Source organism: Podarcis pityusensis (assembly GCF_964106645.2).
Source record: "Podarcis pityusensis genome assembly, chromosome: 8".
In the NCBI taxonomy this organism is placed as follows: Eukaryota; Metazoa; Chordata; class Lepidosauria; order Squamata; family Lacertidae; genus Podarcis; species Podarcis pityusensis.
This window is the reverse complement of record NC_138033.1, coordinates 30899584-30920332: the sequence shown is the minus strand read 5'-3', so window position 1 is coordinate 30920332 and position 20749 is coordinate 30899584. Positions and strand designations below refer to the sequence as shown.

The window sequence follows — 20749 nt, the reverse complement described above, 5'->3', positions numbered from 1 at the left end:
AGCTAGCTAAAATAAATAAGTCTTTCGGCTGATGTTCTGGCTAAATGGCCAAGAACATCTCCCTTGGTAGGAAGCTGAGGCCTCCAACCCAAGCAAAGCTGACAGTGCGAGGAAGAGGGCAGCAAATCTGTCCCAGAGCCAAATTCAAAGTGCTGGTTCTGACCTATAAAACAGCAACAACCTCAGGGGTTATAATGCTCACACCATATTTGAGTTGAGCATTATGAACTCCTGAAGTATTTCCAAGTCCCAGAAATACAAATTTTGGAGACATTACTAGCACTGACCCACAGGATTTTTATGAAGATCCAGCATTGAAAGAATTTCTACCACTGAGTAATCCAGAGATGGAACAAACAATATGTAGCACAGACCACATTGGATAACCCTTTCTAAGATGTCTGGAGGCTACGCAAGGGGAGCCCCACACCCAAGGTGCAAGGACCAGAAGTCACCATTTGGCATAAGATCCACACAAAGGCAAATGTAACAGCAAAGGATTTTACATTTGGGTCTTATCAACTTTCCTTAAAACAAACAAATGAACAAAAGTCAAGAGAAATGTTAAGTTTCTTGATCTCACTTGTAAGCTACTCTGGAAGGCATTCTGCCACCCAGGTACAACAAAGCATTGTTAGCCTTCAACATTAAAATAAGAGTGAATGGGCAAAATGTGTCTGTCAGAAGCACAATAAGTAAGAACATAACAAGAGCCCGCTGGATCGTCTAGCCCTGCGTCCTGTACTCACAGTGGCCAACCAGACGCCTGTGGGGAACCCGCAAGCAGCACTTGAGTGCAAGAGCAACTCTCCCTTCCTGCAGTTTCCAAAAAAAATTATTCAGAAGCATTGCTACCTCTGACCATGGAGACAGAGAACAGCCATCGTGGTTAGCAGCCACCCATAGTCTTCTCCTCCCTGAATTTTCTGGAAATTGCAGCAGAAACAAAAGGGTGGATGAGCCTTGAGACTAACCATCTCTTGGCCACCTTCAAGCCCCAGGCGGCCTTCTGAATTGGGGTGGGATGGGGGGAGAACATTGCATCTGCTCTGGGTAACTTCTTCCACCAATCCTTCCAGCCAGCGGTTTTCAGCCTTTTAAACTGGAGACACCCCTTTCCACATTGGCTGGATTTCAGCAGAAGCCACTGATGCACTGCAGGGGAGTCTACCAAAGTGGACCCTCAGTTCATGCAAAACACAGATCACAGGCCTCCTCCTAGTCCTCAACATCACCTGAGAGCAGCTTTCCGCAACCAGGTACCCTCCAGGCGCTTTTGGACTGCACCTCCCATCAGCTCCAGCCAGCACAACCCATGCTGGCTGGGACTAATGGGAGTTGCCACCTAAATCTTTTGTAGCGCACCTGTCCGGCAAAGTCTGCCCTCCAAGAACTGAGAGTTCACCCTTTCTGCGCCCCCAGCATTCCTTGCAGCTCTACACTGCTGGGCTGAGGGTAGGGCCATAGCCATGGGTGTCCATTGTGGGGGGGGGGCATTTGCCCCCCTGAATCCTAAATGCATTTATTTGTTTTACTGTACACAGACTCATGCAAGTGTCACAGACTTCCCCCGACAAAAATTATTTCTGCACACATCCATGGCCATAGCTCAGTGGCAGAGCACATGCTGTGCATGCAGGTCCCAGGTGCAAACCCCAGCAGCATCTCCAGGTAGGGCTAGGAAGGACCTGGCCTGAAACCCTAGAGAACTGCTGTCACTCACTGTAGACAATGCTGAGCTAGATGGACCAGTGGAATATAAGGCAGCTTCCTATGATCAGTAATTGTGATCAAACTGTTGTTCTGGAAACACTTGTCCGGGGTTCTTGCTGAGGTAATGCCAATAGACTTTCAAGCCAGGGTTCCTTGGCACACAATAACTGCCACCAGGGCAGAAATTATTTGTCAGCCTTGTTCCTTGGGTTGCACTGATGGGGCAGTTGTCAACCTCCTTGGCCCCCTCACCTGCTCCACCTTTCCCCCATGCATCTTAACTAAAAACACAATAGGAATAACTTCAGGGCCAGCTCTTGTGTAGCATATTCTGCCAGACTAAATTCTTCCTGTGGCTGAAAACTGATTGAGCCCATCCATGACAACCACCAACTTTTAATTCCATGGATGCACACCTAGGAAAGCCTCGGGGTGTGGGGTCAGTAGGTGAGCTTTGAATGCGATCCTTTTGAGGTTTAATGCAGCAGAAGTCCTACAGGGTGAGCTGTGGACTCTGAAGACTCTCTGCATCCCTGCAGATGTGGGTGTGGCACCCAGACACAGAAGCAAGTGCTCGTATTGGAATCCAGACGCCCATGAAAAGTGGTGACATCACCGTGCTAATGGAACCACTTCCCCTGGAATGATATGGTGTGTGGGTGAGAGAGAGAATCCACAAAGTCACTACTGGCCCCAAGAGTTATTCCAAACCCACTTTGTCGTCAAGCACCTACAGGCAAGCAGATCTCCAGCACAGCTTTCTTAGGGTTGCTATAAGAAAAAAATGGGGAAATCCCATTTTCCTCCTATTAATTTTTGGCATTGCTCAGATTATGAAGTGAGGGACGTAGGGCAGGGGACTTAATGAAACCTACAGGCTCCACCACCAAACTGGGCTTCATATAACTGAGCTTTTTTTCTTCTTCCCTTGCCTTCTAAAAAGAGACAATAAGTGAGCTGTTGCAAAAGGGAAGGGGCAGAGATTCTTCTGCCCAGCTGAGCACTGATGGAAGCAGAAGTCTATCTTCCTTACTGCTTCATGGGGGCCATCTGATAGAAGTGGAAGCAGGACTCCCTGCTCACAACACAATCGCATTTGAGAACAGGAACTTCCTGACTTGAAGCCACATGGACCAACTCTGTCTAATGGCCACATTCAGTCACTAAAGGAATTTCTAAAGTACAGCATCCATCATCTTCAGCCAACAGCCGTTCTGACTGAGGCTGATTGGAGCTGCAGCCCAGAAGCATCTTGAGGGCTGCACGCTCCCCTTCCTTGGAATGTAGAATTCAAGGAGGAGAAAGTCATTGTCCTGGCAATACAGCTTGTCCAACAGTGATCTCTCTCATGTGAACCCACTGCATTCTCTACAGGTGGGAGGGACCTCGGTGAGATCAGCACTCTATAAAACTGAATTCTAGCACAGGGTTGGTAGCCCTCATGATTTCACTTGTCTGGGGTTGAACCCCCTCCTCACTGTCCTTGCTGTGAAGAGGAGTAAAGTATCAAGCTGTTTGGCCAGAAATAAAGAGGGTAATCTATGTTGAGTTTAGCTTGATGAGAGATTCTGCTATTAGATCCAGGCCCTGTTCAAGAAGCCCCACCCTGAGCCATCACTACCATCTTCTGCCCCAAACACACTCCACCCCCTTGGCTGCTGAGTCTCCACCCCTTGAGCCTCTGGGGGACTTGGGAGTAGTACCTTTTTGAACCATGGATGATTCCCTCTATGACACTGTCCTGATAAAATCCATGTCACATACACATTTAATCAATTTTTGGTTCATCAACTGCCCTCTGTTCAGACAGGTTAAATCCCAACCCAACAGGAAAGGAAGTAGAAAAGTTTAGAAGACTAGGGAAAGGAACCATTTTAAAAGGAGTTTGGGGGACATTGCATAGTTCTCTCTCCTTTTTCTATGGTTCCAGCTGAAACGCATTAATGGACTCTCCTTTTAAGCTGCACTGGAGACCGATTATCTGGTTGCAGGAGAGCAAACATATCTCCCACCAAGAAAGGACTTCATAGCAAGATTCAGAGGGTTACCCCCCATGCACATCTCCATTGCACATTGGAGCAGCATGCCATCCTTTTTTTTCTAAAGGAAAGGAAAAAACCAACACAGGACGAAACAATGCAATGACAATTAAAATCCAATTCAACCCCAAAACATCTCTTGGGTAGCAGATCCAAAGCCTCGGTACCTCTGTTTCCAGCCGGTGTGAATCCGAAAGAAATTCCTTTTACTACTAAAGATCTGGCTAGAGAAATGGAAAGAAAGAAAGAAAACAACAGAAGGGGAAAGGTGGGAGGAGGAGGAGGCAAAAAGTTAGTAAGGGGGGCAGCAGAAGGGAAGTTAGAAGGATGATCCCAGAGGGAAAAAGCCTTGCTGAGGCTGGCAATAATGGATGCTTGTGCGCATACAGCACCCCCTGCAGAACGAATCATTCAATGACAAATGTGACTGAATATTTAACTCTTATCCATAAGTTTCTGGTCCTAATTCAAATGAGCAGGCATGGGGCAATTTATTGGACCCCTTCAGGAAGCAATCCATTATTATATTTTTTTTAAAAAACACCTGTTGGAAAAACTTCTGGTTTAAAAAGGATAAGCACATTTCAGAGAAAGAACTGGGGGGACAGCAAATAACCAGTTTTTGTGGAGGAAGTTTTGGTTCAGGCATTCTCTCTCACTTTTTGCTCTCTGCCTCCATATGGGAAGGTGCGTACTTGAAACTTTGCATGAGAGAAGCAACTGACAGGGGCATTCCTGGGAAAACCGGAAGATGCCTCTCTGCAATCGTGATTCTGAGACATGCATTCACTGGAACACTGGAACAGGTGGCTGTGCAGTAGCATCAAAACAATGCAGCTGTGTCAGCAACCAACTTTTTGGAAGACTGCTTGGGAGAAATAAGTGAGGGCAATGGGCTGAGTCCCCATGACCCTAATGTGGCCTGCTATCAAATCCCATTTTTTGAGGTGTTGCTTATCCATTTCTCTGTTTCTGGGACTGGCAAATGGCTCCCCTCTTAGGCCTGGATATGATCCAGAGGTCATTGATCATTTGTGGTACCCTCCACATGTTGATGGATTCTCAGTTCCCATCAGCCCTAATCAGCATGGCCAATGGTCAGTGATGAAGTTGCTAGGAGACCAGCAGGAGGACACCACCTGCTTTGGAGCCTAAAAAGCATGCAGGCAATGTCTCTGCAGTAACAATGTACTGGCTTCTTTCCCGATACTCACACACACATTCACAAACACACACTCAAGGTTTATTTGGCTTTGATGACCTCTCCCCAAGCAGCAGCTGCAGATCGTCCATACTTCTGGAAGAAAACCTACCGTCCTGTGGTCTCTCTTTTGAGGGGGAATAAAAGCACACAGCAGCTTTGAGGGAAAGGTTACCTTAGGCGTAAACACTTGTGGGGCGGAGCTTCCTCTTCTTTCCAGCTTCCAGGAATGAATGGGGAATGGTGAAGATGGGAAGGTGGAGGAAGGACGAGGAGGAGGAGTGGAGGGAGGTAAAGAGGAGGAGAGAGAGAAAAAGATGATGAAATGAGGTAGGGACTGCAAAGGAGACTTGAGGGGGGAAACTATCCGGCCCAGCAACACAGGCCTTCATATAGTCAAGACAATCCAGTTGGTTGCATCCAGCGACAAATCTGCCCTGCTGCGGGCTAGCAGATTTTATTTTTTTAGCCTCAAGAAATATTTGCTGCCTGTCTGTTATGAAGGAACAAACACACAATGGATTTCCAGCACCGTGAAGCACAAACTTTGTAGTCTCTGCTTCCCACCTTCCAGCCCCACAAGTTGCCAAACCCTCGTCAGTGTTTATGGGTTCTATAAACAGCTTTCTGCTCCTAAAGCAGAAGTTCCTTGTCCCTCCTCTTACAAATAAGGACCCACCTGCCATGCTGTTTGCTGCTGTCTGTTTAGAGACCACCTCCCATTGGAAAGACCCCCAAAAGTCTGACTTTGGCCAGATGGCAAGGGAAATCTTGGGATTCGGCTCTTTTTGAGCATCTAACACAACACAGAAGAGCTGTCAGAGGCCAAACTAAACATGATCTGTATAACAAGTTCTGGTTCCCGTACAACAGCCATGTAAATAGAAGTGATGTCAATGTCAGACCTCCAGCCACTCATGCTGGCTTTGGGAGAGGCTATGTCTCAGATAATTCAGTTATTTTGCAGTGCCTCTCTTTCTTATATGTGTGTGATTTAGGCATGTAAAAACCTACAGGTTTTATTATAGTTGTTAAAAACCAATAAAATATATGTCTTTTTTTAAGTCTCTCTCTCTGATCCGGTCACCATGTGCATAGATCACCATACCTTCTGCCTTGCAGATCTTCCCCCTCTTGTCACTCTCTGCCACCCAGTGGCATAGCATGGGCAGGGCCACGGGGTGGTTGCCCTGGGCACAAAGTTCTTAGGGGTGCAAAATTTCAAAAGAGAAAGAAAGTAGTAATGAAAAATGAAAAATATTGCATCCTCCCCCTCACACAGAAAATCTCCCAATGTTCACATGGGTGGACTGGGGAGTGGATTTGGGCAGCAGCTGGTTGCTAGGGTGCCCTCTGAACAGGTTTTAGAAAGTCACCCACTCCCGACCAATCCCCGTCCCACTCTCAGCTGTGCTTGACACTCATGGGGCACTGCAGCTGCAAATTGGACAGGTTGCCTAGCTATTGCCCCTTCATTTCAGCCTATTGGCAGGCAGTGCCAAGGATACTTTCCTTAACCCGGACACAGGTAATCCACGCTATGCCACTGCTGCCACCCCTTTGATTCAGAGCAGATTTCCTGATCACATGAATGAGAGAGAGGAAGTAGCTTGTGCTGCTTATTCTCTAAACCTCTTTGTAACTACTGGAGAGCAGAATAAAGAAGCCCAATCCTAACCTCCAAGTCTTCAGAAACAAATTCTCCAGTGTCCATTGTCTATTCATTATGCCCTACAATCACAGCAGCAAGAAACATATCCTAAAAACTTTGGTTCTCAGGGTTCTGAGGTGGGTACTAAAATCTGTGATAGAAAACTAGATTCCCACTGTTAGCAAAGTCTTACAATCCACACCAAAAGGCCAGGATGGTGACAGCTATAATTCATAAATGCCGAAGTTTTCTGTAGAAAATGCACTTGTTAAAAATGATTAATTAGAATAGGCAAGATGTAGCAGCAGACTCCAGTCAGAAGGGGGAGGCCAAGAACAAGGGCTGGTGGTGCATTCAAGTCAAAGGGCCATTGCAGACAGGAAGGAAGCCAGTTCAACGTCTGTCAGATGTTAAACCAGAAGGCAGCAGAGTGAGAAAGAGCCAACACACCAGACAGACAGAGGGGACACACCACAGGCATGGAAGAGGCTTTGACCCTACCTTTCCCCCGAGCAAAATGGAGGATGGATGGTTTTCAGGCCAGAGGTGAAGGAGTGATACGGTGGTGGAGCTCCATCAGGGAATTTCCTCACCTCAGAGTTCCTGAGCCCCCCGTTGCGAGCTCGGTGCAAGTGGTCAAACATAAGGACCAGTTCTCTAGGGGTGGGTCCAAATAAAAACATGGAGAAATTAAAATGCTTTGAAAAGGGGGAGAAAGAAAATAATAAAATAATAATAATAATAATAATAATAATAATAATAATAATAATAATAAATATCAATATAACATGCAGAAATTGAAGGGAAGGAATAAAGATGGGGGTAACCCATAATTCTTTCAGTTGTTTGAGTTGGCCTCTCCGAGGTGTGAATTGACCAAGGTGGGTTTGTTGAACTGGGGGGTTACAGATGTTCGGCTTTGGTATTTTGCCTTTGAATGACCGGTCAAAACCTTGCAGTGGTGAGGCTTCATAGTTGGACCTGAACCTTATAAACTGCTTGGTTATGCACACAGCTTGAAAACACATTGAAATTACTGGACACAACAAAATATGCCATCTCTAACCTTCCGATGGCAGCAGAGTGAACTGCATACAAAGCTAGTATATTGTCAAAGCAAGTTATGCCTCAGCTGCGGAGTGCTTTCACTGCTGACGGAAGACATGCCTGTTCATCCAGGCCAAGGGTAGCAACATGGTGACCTGAGGATGCTATGGTCTAGAGCTGTGTTTCCCAACCTTGGGTCTCCAGCTGTTTTTGGACTTTAACTCCCATCATCCCTAGCTAACAAGACCAGTGGTCTAGGATGAGAAGAACTGTACTCCAAAAACAGCTGCGTGCCCAAGGTTGGGAAACAATGGTCTAGAGTTCCCATCACTCTCAGTCAGCCTGCCCAATGGGACGAGATGCTGAGAGTTGTACAGCAAAACAACTGACTAGCCCCATGCTGGCTACCCAGCCCTTCATGTTATTAGTAGACTTTGGTGATTGTGACAATTTTACTGCTTACTAATTTTTATTGGATACTGTTATGCCTTATAAGGGACGCAGGTGGCGCTGTGGGTTAAACCACAGAGCCTAGGACTTGCCGATCAGAATGTCGGCGGTTCGAATCCCCGCAACGGGGTGAGCTCCCGTTGCTCGGTCCCTGCTCCTACCAACCTAGCAGTTCGAAAGCACGTCAAAGTGCAAGTACATAAATAGGTACCACTCCAGCGGGAAGGTAAACGGCGTTTCTGTGCGCTGCTCTGGTTCGCCAGAAGCAGCTTAGTCATGCTGGCCACATGACCTGGAAGCTGTACGCCAGCTCCCTTGGCCAATAAAGCGATATGAGCGCCGCAACCCCAGTCGGTCACGACTGGACCTAATGGTCAGGGGTCCTTTTACCTTTACCTTTACTATGCCTTATTATTGTGCAAACCACTGTGGTATTCTTTTTGGTAAATGAAAAGCAGTGTAGAAATCTTTTGATTGATTGATTGATAAATAAATAAATAAATAAATAAATAAATAAGAATGAACAAAATAGCAGGCAAACAAAACTTGCAGCACCTTGCTCTTTAGAATGCTCTATTTTCATCTTGCTACAGCAGAGATTGCCCAAGTTGTACCCACTGGCATTAATGTAATTGCTTCTTATGGTGCCCATAAAAGCTCTCAGAAAATATCCCCTCAAAAATCGACAATGAATGAATGGCTGATAGCTTTTCCCGGCTGGTTCCTGCTTTCACTGATTCAGGCCCTCTTACGTTGGACCTGCCCCCTTGAAACACGCCTGCAAACCACGGGACGCCAGGGCTGGACATCCATCTTCCCATCTGTTCTGAGAAGTGCAAAGAGCTTCTTTCTGTGAATGAACATGGAGGCACTTGATACACATGCCATTTCTCCCACTGACTTGAGGGGGATTCTGGGAGGGGGGGCTGCTTTATAGCCCTGTTTTTTCCCCTGCTGTTGTAGATGCGGCAGCAATTTTGTGTTCTGCCACACCCCAGCAGCAGCTATTGGGAGGCAAGCACCCACGGCACTTTCTCAAAATTCCCGATGTGCTTACTGGCCCCAAAGGTTTGGCTGCCTCTGCGACAGGGTGTGCACCACTGAACATATTTTCTGAAACCAGCCGTGGAATCAGGCCATATAAAGGTAAGTATGGAAGTCATTCCCTGTACTTTGCAGAATCAGTCATCTTACAACTGCATTGCAGGGGGTTGGACTGGACGACCCTTTGTCTCACTTCCATTCCATGATTCTGTGGTGCAAACTTGCTGGGCTGGGTTGTCATATGACTTCTACTATGGGTTGCTATACCTCTCTACTTGAGACCCTGAAGAGCCTATCAAATGAGGCAGAACTTAGCAAGATGGATTAACAAGTCTGATTCAGTAAAGGCCACCAGTGCATATTCATGTATTTATGTATGTATGTGAGTGAGTACAGTATATATATCAGCATGTAAAGACCAAGAGTCTCCTCCAAAATCCACACCGCGCCTCCCAGTCTCCACAGAAGTCTTTGCAAACAAAGTCCCGACACTGATTGAGATGGGAAGGTCATGTGTCAAGGGAGAGGGGGATGGAAGTGTGATGGAAGTGTGATGCGTTGTGATGAGGGTGTGAGATCTGCACACAATCCCCAGCCAGCAGATGTTCTGTTTCACTCCTCCACTGGCTCCAGGGAAAACAGCAGCACGGGAGACATAAGCCACTGCCTCACCTTTAAAAGTCATACCATCACATTCCTGAGGGCACCTGGGTTTTTTTTCCCCTCTCCCATGCAACAGAATGGCTGTCATTCACTACTATGGAAGCAAAAGAGTGTTGCACAGGGAGAGAGGGAGAGACATTGTCCTTTCAACCCAAGTGCCTGCAATGTTCAGGCCTTCTGTGCTCTCCCTTCCCATTCTAAAGACAGACATCTGACTAGCACATAGACTGAACAGAAAAAGAACAGTGGATTATTGCTGCATGGCAACATTTCCCCCAAATTAATTCACCATATTAACTCAACTTAAGTTAACATAAGAACCCCCCTGATTTGGATCTATCCAACACCAGCTACTCAACACTGGATGAATGACAGAAAGTCGGTGACACAAAATGTCCCCACCGTTCTTATTTGCTGGGGAACGGATACATCCATTATATTGAAAACTGTTACATGAAATGGCAACAATACACAAAGAAAAAATGTACCTTTAGTCCAACCACTGCCATCCTGAACCTGATGTTAATTATCAGCCCCACTGGCTTAGCCATTCTGGCCAACCCTGGCTCTCCACCTCTTGGCTTGCAGAGAGTCTGTGAATTTTAGGGGCCCACCACCAAGTAGGCTCCTCCACCAAGGCAACTTCACACCTACCTAAATGATGGAAGGATGCTGTCGTAATAGCACCAGGTGGCTGTCAAGTAGGCCCGGCTGACATCCGTTGAGTAGAGGCGCCACGCAGCCTGCACCAACCGGGACAAGGGGGATGGAGGTGGGGAAAGAGAAGGGCATGTTATTTATGCACCGCTTGTTTTCCCCAGTGGCCACCTCGTTATTGTTACTGATTGACACTGTTGTTTTTTAAATCAAGGTGGCTCACGAAGATATCACAATATAACACGATAAATAAGATATATATCTCCCTCCTTCCCTTCCTTTCTTTGAAATCAGCAATTAACAGCATTAATAACAAATGCAATTTAACGTCTAGTGAAGGATGATGACTGGACATTAAACAAGAGAAGATGCGGCTTTGGGAGGAAATGATCAACATATGTTTGCAACAGGAGCTGGAAACCTGATTTTAAGAAATTGTATTAAATTTAAGTACCAGTAATCTGGTCTGATTTGTAACAATTTGGGGAAAACAATTTTTTTTTTTAGAAAAAATGAATAGCAAATACAATGAATACAACTAAAAAACACAGAATTGTGTTTGTTTGTTTGTTTGTTTGTTTGTTTGTTTGTTTAAAAAAACTAAATAGTGTCCCTATATTTATAAGGCAATCAGAAGTGGTCTCATAAGGATGGCCATTTTAAAAAATGTGCTGTGGGTGATTTACTGGAGCCTGAAGCTAAGTGATCATGAGAGACTCAGAAAAGCAGCCAGGAAGGGACTGTATAATGGGATATATTAGGGCTTTCCTAGTCCCTTGGGAGAAACTACAGTTAAAAAAGACATGCAAGATAGACTCCACCTCAGTATTGTTACAGGAGATAAACAAGATAAGAGTAAAACCACCAAACTGCAACAAAAACACAGCAATTTAAAACTGCAACCGGGACCATCTTTTGCTGCATACACACCATACATTCAAAGCACACCCAAATCCTGGGAACTGTAGTTTGTTGAGGGTACTGGGAATTGTAGATCCCTGAAGGGTAAACTACAAATCCCAGGATTCTGGAGGGGGGTGTGTGGATGTGCTTTGAATATATGGTCTGTACACTTCTTTTTCTAATACAGAAGACCAGGTATATTTTCACCCACCAACCCAACCTGCATTTGGCCAGACGTTGTTGGGAAAAGGATGCTGGATTTTAAAGGTAAATCTAGAAAAAGCTTCACAGGGAAGGAATTGCACTATTGCTTTGGCAGAAATGGGGCCAAAATCTGCTGCCTTTTACCCCACAGGTGTCCCAGGCAGCTGTCTTTGCAAATCAAGATGAAAGATTCACTCTCCATTTATGTATTTATCCATTTATACTTGCATACTGTAATGTAACAGAATCTCTAAGTGGTCCACAAACAATGCAAGCACCATTTTCCTCCTTTACTTTTCAGAGCAACTTGCCCCCTCTCTTCACAGAAATATGGTCTCACTTTACACGGGCACCAGTGGCAGTTGTGGTTCTATTACAAAACTGAAACGGTACCCGTGGTTTGAAGCTATGGTTAAGAGGGCATCTGATTTCTGTAAATCACAGAGGGCATTTAACATGTAGCCATGTTTAACGCTGGGAAATGAAGGGAGTGGTGGTGCTGGTCTGCATTCACAAAGCCGGCTTCTGATTTGCAAACCATAGCAAAAGGGGTTCTGCTGCATGGGCAATGGACAAAGGAGCTCCCCTTTGTGTCCCCTTCCACATACAGATACAGACCGTATTTCACCACGCCTTCAGGTGTCAGATTATTGGCCCATCTAGCTCAGAACCGTCTCAGAATTGACAGCAAGCTCTCCAGGGTTTTAGGCAAGGAACTTATCCCAGCCCTACCTGGAGAAACCGGGGATTGAACCCGGGACTTTTTGGATACCTTAGGCAGGTGTGGGGCATGTCACTCAGTGTATTCAGCTCTGGGCTCCACAACAATGGTAGGAATGGCCCAGCTGGAAAGTCACATTGTTGTGAACTGGCTTTAGACATTCTACTTCTCAGTCTAACACAGAGGCCCTAACGTATGCTTTGTCTCATCACACATTCCAGTATTAATCTGTTTCATTTGATCAGATGCCTCGAGTACGAGACGCTCAAACCCATAGAGAGGATTTGGGGCAGAGGCAGGGGGGCAGGGCAGAGAATAGGGCTGGGGCCTAAACCAGAGGATGGTGAGCACATAATCTTCTCCCAGGAGTCCTCAAATTACAGCAGCTCAATATTCTGAGATGTTTCTCCCAAACCTTTTCCTATTTATTTCTGGGGGTGGGGAAATGCTCTATAAGAAATGATTGTGGGTGGGGTGGAAGAAAGTAGATGGCCATATCGTCATTTTCCATCTGCTCCAGAAAGCAAGGCCTTCTGAACTGGCCGGCGTTATCAGGTGGGAAAGGACAGAGGAGCCCTTTTCAGGAGCAAAGGGGGCAGAGAGCTGTGTCCTTGCGATTGCTTTGTGTGCTGAAACAATGAGTCTGTTCCCCTTTTGTCTCACTCACTGTCCATTTCCAGCTGTTGGCCTTTCAGCGAATGAAAGGCAACTTGGAGTTGCATTTAGCAGTGGGGCAGCAGGAAAGCTGACAGGAGGAGATGGGAGGGGCAGGAGGGGTCCCCTTTGTCACAAGAGTCCTCTGAACCAGAGAGATAACGCGGGAGTCAGAAGCATCACCTTTCCAGCAACAATGGGAGGGAAACAATCTAGGCACATGGCTAATACACCAGGATTTTTGTTCTTTGCCCCGATGGCAGGTTCTATATTATAAAATGCAGGGCAGATGGAGGGACAGCCAAAGAAAAACTGAATCGGAACTGGGTGTGAGCATGCAACATGGGGAGGGGAAAAGGGGCCAAGAAGGAGGTCACAGATAGAACAAGGATGAACAGGGAAAGGACCAGACTGCAACACTGGGCTTCTTGGGGAGGCAGGGCAGGATATAAATTTAATAAATGATATTATTGTGCAGGGGAACCAGCCAGGGGCATGCCAGAGCTTGTTGGACTCCAACTCCCATCATCCCCCTGACCACAGGCTGGGCTGGCTGCAAGGGCTGCTGGGAGTTGGGCAGTTGCTGCCAGTCAGTGTAGACAATATTAAGCTAGATGGGCCAATAGGCTAAAGCCTCCAGTGTTTCTATGTTTCAGGTAAAAATCTGCTTCTTATGTGAAAAATAATAATAAATGTAACCATGGGAGATAGGCCATCTACACCCAAACCTCTATGACTTGGAGGAGGTTTCCTGGCTAGCTTTAGCAGTTTCCCCTTTGGATCCAGCTTTGATAGGGTTAACATGCTGAGCTCATAGGAAAACCAGAGTCCTGGGGAAAGCTGAAGGGATTCCCACCCACCACCTTTTCCTATGACATGCTCAGCTATTGTATTTAAGCAAGAGAAGGGGGCTGGAGTTGCATTTTCCTTAAATAGGGCTTCCATTGTTCTTCCAACTGGCAGTGTCTCTCTGAGATCTCAGGAAGAGAGAGGGAGCCTTTCTTTCTGAGCTCTGATGAGATATTTTTATCCAGAGAGAGTGGCAACTGAACCTGGGACCTTAGGCACAATCTTGTACTGTGAACTGGGACCCCTCCCACTTGACCATTACTCTACTAGCAATGCTTCATAGGGCTTGCTCCATGCTTTCTAGGCATGGGGCAGAGTGGTTTTTCATTTGCCCTGCTGCTTTCCCCAGGAAACCCTGCTGTTTACCACTGAATCTGGCAATGTGCAGAAAACCCAATTGCCGTTTGTTCCGATTCAGTGCTAAACCATGGGTTCTCCCAGTGGAAAGCAATGGGACAAGTGGAAATCTGTGTGAGCCCTTGTTCCCACTGTCGTCAATTTTCCAAGGCAGGCAGAGTAACGTTTTCCCCAACTCAAGATCCGTTGCCAGGGATGCTTTGCCACTAAGCTGTGCCCCCCTTTTGTGCCAAGAAAAGCTCCACTCTGTGATCCATGCAAATTTGCTTACTTTCTCTTATTTTGCATAATGCATTGTCATATTGTTTGTCCTGGGGAGGAGCTATATTACTTTAAGAAACTGCTACTCAGCCTTACTTTTTTTTTTCCTCCTCCCCACCCGTCCCTCCTTCCTTGTGTGCCGTGCCTTTTAGCTGATTTCCATAAGCAACTGTGAGAGCCTAAAGAGCAGGGTAAAAATGTTTCGAGGGGATTCTGTATTTGAGATTCCTGCATTGCAGGGGGTTGGATTAGATGAATCTTGGGGGTCCCTGCAACTCTACCATTCTGTGATTCTAAATAAGTAACACTTAGCTTCTTTGGGAGGATTATTCCAGCCATTCCATGAGGTGTTGTCAACACCCTTCCAAGCATACCCCCACAATTACAAGGGCAAGGATTTGGCTATCACAAACAAAGAAGTGGGGGGAAATCCCAGGATCACAGCCCACCCACAGAGCTGGAGAAGGGCCTTGTGGCAAACTCTTCTCTCCTTTCTATCCACCTGGATCAAGTTGGCCGCCGGTGTCCGTCTCTTCTCAAAATGCTTCTGCCGATGTTGCTCTTGGACTTTGAGAGCAAACCCCGAGCCCAGGATCCCCTGTGTGGAAAAGAGAAATGGAGCCAGAAAATAGAGGTCAAGGCCTAATTTCGGAAGAGGAGCCCCATCAACTGCTTGGAAAAGCCCACCAGCCCACCTGCTTGTGCCAGACAAGGGCATTGGTGTCTCCTCACTTCCCCTACCCACCAGTCTGCCATCCCTGTTAGCCTCTCCCCCAGGTCTCATTGGCACCTACTTACAGCAGGTAGAGCAAAGAAGGAAATGCCCAGAAGGGCAAAGCAGGCTGCCAACACCCGGCCCAGCCACGTCTGTGGGGTCTTGTCCCCGTAGCCAATGGTGGTGAGTGTGATCTGAAAGCAGAAGAGGAGATATCAATACAAATCCTTTGCCATCACCCTGCCTTCAACCTGGCAGCTTCCAAAGGTTGTCGGACAGCAGCCCTCGCAAGCCCTGACCATTGGGCATGCTGGCTGATGGGAGATGTAGCCCAACAACATCTGAGAATAGAATAGAATAGAATAGAATAGAATAGAATAGAATAGAATAGAATAGAATAGAATTAAAGAGTTGGAAGGGACCATGAGGGTCATCTAGTCCAACCCCCTGCAATGCAGGAATCTTTTGCCCAACACGGGACTCAAACCCACAACCCTGAGATTAAGAGTCTCACTCTCTACTGACTGAACTATCTCAGTCAGGATGACTGGCTAGGACTAGGCTGGCATCCTCTCGATTCACGTCAACTTCTGGTTCCTTTACACGTTCAGAGGGTGCAGCTAAGAGGTACACAACACTTTTCATTTCTTAACTTCAGTTCACCACAAAACTGAAAATAAAACCGCCGGCACCATAATACCATTACAAACATCTACGGTGTCATTTGAAATATGGTGTCCTGTTCTGGTTGCCTCACCCCCAGTTGGATCTGGGCAAGGTTCAAAAAAAGGCAACCAAAATGATCATGGGGATGGAGCAATTCCCCTATGAGGAAAGGTTACAAACATTTTGAATTTTTCAATTTAAATAAAAGGTGTGTAAGTGGGGGTGGGGAGCATAGTGTGGCAAAAGAGAAGGTTTCTCTCTCTCTCTCTCTCTCTCTCTCTCTCTCTCTCTCTCTTAATACTAGAACTCAGGAATATTCAATTCCCGGTAAGCTGAATGTTGGAAGATTCAGGACTAGCAAAAAGAAACCACTTCTTCACACATTACATAGTGAAACAATGGAATATGCTCCTACAAGAGGTTGTGACGTCCACCAACTTGGATGGCCTTAAAAGGGAATTAGACAATTCCATGGAGGATAAGGCTGTCAATGGCTACTAAGCATGTCGGCAATGTACTACATTCTGTGCATTATGCACTGGGCATTATGCCTCCCAATGCCAGTTGCTGGAATTTCACATGGGGAGAGTTGCGGCTGTTGCTTTCAGGCCCTCCTTGCAGGTTTCCCATTGGGGCATCTGGTTGGCCATTCTTAGAAAAAGATGCTGGACCCTTCTGGTTTTTATCAAGTACAGTTGTACCTTGGAAGTCGAATGGAATCCATTCCGGAAGTCTGTTTGACTTCCAAAACGTTTGAAAACCAAAGCGTGGCTTCTGATTGGCTGCAGGAAACCCCTGTAGGGGTCTTTTATGTTCTTATTTCCTCATCAGTTTGCTTGGCTTTTTAGCAAAGTCCTCACTCTGTGTGTGTGTGTGTGTGTGTGTGTGTGTATTCCTAATACACACATTTTCGTTTGCAGCTTTGCCTAATGTACAAATTTTACCAGCCATTTCCCTTAACATAGTTTTTTTTTAATTCAACAAGATGTATATATACTGCTTAAAATAAAAAAGCTCTAAGCTGCTTACATAAATAGCATAAAATATTCATAATAAAAAAGTACACATCTGGGTAGGATTGCCTAAATGAAAGTGCTTCTAGCAGGCTTTTAAAAAAAAATACAACAAGGGTACCTGCCTAATATTAACAGGAAAGGAGTCTCAGAAATTAAGTACTGTCACACTATATGATGGGTTCCTTGTAAGTGTTAGGGTGAGCATTAAACAGTACATGTAAAAGGGCAAGCTCAGCATTTTGCTTTATTCATGTATATTTTTATGCACACTTTCCCTTAATATATGCATTTTTGCACCCATCTCTTTGGTTGGCATTACAAAATTCAAAGAAGTGTGAATTTCAAAGGATGGCTGCCATTTGCTTTGTTATGGGAAGAACGAATTAGGCAGCTTCATATTAAATGGCAAATTGAAGTCAATTTCTTCCCCTTCCCTAGACTATGGAGGATATTCTCCGCACTCAGTCATTCCCACCCCCTGCATCTTAAGAATACAAGACAGACCTTTATGGACCAGCATCTAGTCCAGCATCCTGTTCTCACAGTGGCCTACCAGATGCCTATGGGAAACCCACAAACATGACCTGAGCACAACACCACTCTCCCCACTTGTGATTCCAGCAGTTCCTAGCATACTGTCTCTGACAGTGGAGGGGGCACATAGCCTGGTCCTCCACATATCCTAAGCACCCAGCATGCTCTCAACAGGTCAGTTGAAACATCTCCCCACAGACTTAACTTCTTCTCCCTCCCTGCCCATCCCAAGACGAAAGAGCAGGCGAGATCAAAAAGATGTCTAACTTACCGTACCCCACCAGAGTGAGTCTGCATAGGTGAGAAAATCTTTGTTGGTATCTTTCTCTGCCAGGTAGACAAGGAAGGAGGCGAAGATGAGGACCAGGAAACCGATGTACCAAGCTGTGATCAGCTCCTGCCCACACACACACAAACACACACACACACACACACACACACACACAAAAGTGAACTTCAGCAAGTAACCTGAAAAGGAACTTGGAGCAAAGCAGTCCTAGCTGAAGACATAAAAAGCCAGCTAGAAAACCAAAGGAATAGGACACAGAAACCTAAGTCATGGAACAGAGTGCAAGATTCAGGAGCTCTTCTACCCAAAAGTACCAAGAAAGAAAGGTCTTCCTAAACTACAAAAGCCGCAACATGACTGGCCATTCTCTGGAGTCATTCAATGTTTCTCCAGCTACAAAAGCCACACATGGTTGGCGATTCTCTGGAGTCACTCAGTTGTTTCTCTGGGGGGGCTCTGAAATCCACACAAGGAGATAGCAGCATGCTCAGGGGAACCTTGAGCTTTGCAGAAGTACAGTTTTAAGAAAAACAGCTTCCCAAAGAGACACACCCCAAACCAGCCTAATGATGACTGAGCATGCTACGTGTCCACAGAAAGTTGAACGTCACTTAAAAAGGAGAACGGAAAACTGGGCAGATGGTGAGTGGAATGCCCTGCTTGAGTTTCTAATAGCTTCTAGTCTCCTGTTGGAGGAGTTGGCTGGCTGGCTTGGATGCCACACATCATCATTCCCACTAGAAGATGAGAAGGCCACTCTGATATATAGTCCATGCCAATTCTCTCTACTTAGTTCTGTTCCATTTGGAATTACAGTGGTACCTCATGTTAAGAACTTAATTTATTCTGGAGGTCCGTTCTTAACCTGAAACTGTTCTTAACCTGAGGTACCACTTTAGCTAATGGGCCTCCCGCTGCCGCTGCACTATTTCTGTTCTCATCCTGAAGCAAAGTTCTTAAGCCGAGGTACTATTTCTGGGTTAGCAGAGTCTGTAACCTGAAGTGTCTGTAACTGGAAGCATCTATAACCTGAGGTACCACTGTATCTTGCTTTGTTTTCTAATTGCAACATTTTTATCTGTTTTTATAATTGTGTGCTATATTTTTGGTGATTTGCCCTGGGACCTTACAGTGAAGGGCAAGTGAGAAATATTACAAACAAACAAACAAATAGTGATCTTATTAAGAGACCGTGTGGTCTCCTGGAACTTCGTATAAGCTTTGCTGCTTTACATCATTGCTTATTCAGAGAGGAAGCAGGCGTGCTGAGAGGAGGGAGGGAGAAGAAATTTAATCTCTGCAACTGACAGACCCAGTTTTCTGTCACCAAAATTTCTTTTGGAACAGAATTCAACTATCACTCAGATTATGCACTTCTCCAGAATTTGCAGTGCCCCAAAAATGTGCACACAAAAGAAGTACTACACATTTTCTTAAAAAGGAGGAAAGACAGCATGTATTTTATGCATTGGAAAGCATACAAAAATGTGCATTTTAGGGGAAGAAGAATACATGTACAATGCAGAATATGTACAATTTAAATGTAGAAATTTTTGTGCTTTCTATTTTTTAAAATCTGTGAAACCTGACATGGGACAGACCTTTGATTGGGCAACAGCAAAATGCCATAGAATGGAAACAGGTTTATCCATCTGCCTCTGGTTGAGAACCCCTGATGATTCAAATTTTTTTTCAGTCTCATAGTCATCCTCAAAAAGATTTAAAACCACTTTCCGCATTGGAAGCAGTATGCCTCTGAATACCAGCTGCTGGCAACCATGTGTGGAAGAGTGCTGTTGTATTCAGGTGCTCCTTGTGGGTTTCCTGTCTACATGTGGATGGCTACTATGAGAATAGGATGATGGACTGGATAGGCCTTTGGCCTAATCTGGCAGCAAGACTCTTCTTGAAGACAAATGAGAGGCTGAAGGTCTTTAGGTCTTTGCAGCGCTGGAACTGAGCCTATTTCTTCCCACACCTCAAACATGGCCACCCCCACAGTGTGCTTTGTACCTTCTATTTTTGCCTCAGGCTGCCAACTCACCTTGCTGTGCGCATAAACCACTGAGCCCAGGAGTTTCCAGGTGCCGCCACGGCGGTCCATGCGCACCATGCGCAAGATCTGTAGGAAGCGCATGCTGCGCAGTGCCGAGGTAGCAAAGATGTTCCCCTGGGTGCCAGCAGCGATGACGGCCAGAGAAGCAATGCAAACGATGAAATCTGGAACAGAAGAAGAGAAGGGGAAAGCAAGCATGATCCAGGGCCCAAGGGGTGGGCCGGTCCCCTGTGTGTTCAGCAAAAACCCTCTGCCTAAGCGCAGAAGCTGGTCATCTGAAGCACCAACAAGGATTTGCAACTGGGCCAAAATTACACAGAGAGAGAGAGAGATATTCATAGGATGTTTACGTTCTAATGGGGCGACAGGGACGCACACATCCTTGAACTATGAAAAGTCTTTAAATTATTTGTATAAAAATGTGTCCCTCGGGTGTAGGAAGCTGCCTTATTTTGAATCAGATCACTGGTCCATCTAGCTCCATACTGTTGACACTGACTGGCAGTGGCTCTCCAGAGGCCTCTCTCCTCTCTGCCTGGAGATGTGGACGACTGAACCTGGGATTTTCTGTATGCAAATAAAATGCTCTGCCACTGAACTGCAAGAGCAATTCAAAGCACCTTGCAAAATATAAAAACAGACATAAAAATAACAATAATCCAATATAACTGTCTAACTAAAAGCTGCATCAATAAACAAGAATCCAAACAGCCAAAAGTCAAAAGCAATTACTTATAATCTGAACCACATGGAATCAAAAGCTTGTTTTAAAAACAGCATCTTCAGTTGTAGGCAGAATAGAAAGGAGGAAGATAACATAACCTCTTGGGGCAAGGCGTGCTATACAGTGACACTGCTGTGAGACTGGGGCAACGGAACTATTTTTAAAGTTCTCTTTTCAAAGGGCTACACCAGCTCTCCTGCGGCGAAGCGAGTAAGACTATGCAATGCATGCAGTGCTCAGGACTTCCAGTAGATGGCATTCAAGGCCGCCCTTGGTGAAGAGAACTTGATAGCTCAGCAAAAATTAAGAAAAATGTGGGTCTCTAAAGGACAAAG

At 45.7% G+C, this 20749-nt stretch overlaps 1 protein-coding gene across 4 annotated transcripts in view; it reads right to left on the bottom strand.

The window, feature by feature from the left end:
• The window catches only part of KCNQ4 (potassium voltage-gated channel subfamily Q member 4), a 93458-nt gene that overhangs the window by 12285 nt on the left and 60424 nt on the right, over window positions 1–20749 (bottom strand). For 2 of the 4 annotated variants that reach the window (XM_081019608.1, XM_081019610.1), the window contains 6 exons: window positions 19679–19854; window positions 17617–17742; window positions 15213–15323; window positions 14917–15012; window positions 10463–10551; window positions 7106–7261 (listed from right to left, as the gene is read on the bottom strand). In XM_081019608.1, coding sequence (XP_080875734.1) covers window positions 7106–7261; window positions 10463–10551; window positions 14917–15012; window positions 15213–15323; window positions 17617–17742; window positions 19679–19854 — 754 coding nt within the window. Of the gene's footprint in view, window positions 1–3919; window positions 3977–5128; window positions 5174–7105; window positions 7262–10462; window positions 10552–14916; window positions 15013–15212; window positions 15324–17616; window positions 17743–19678; window positions 19855–20749 lie in introns of all 4 variants that reach the window. The other 2 variants (XM_081019607.1, XM_081019609.1) reach the window with 2 other exon arrangements.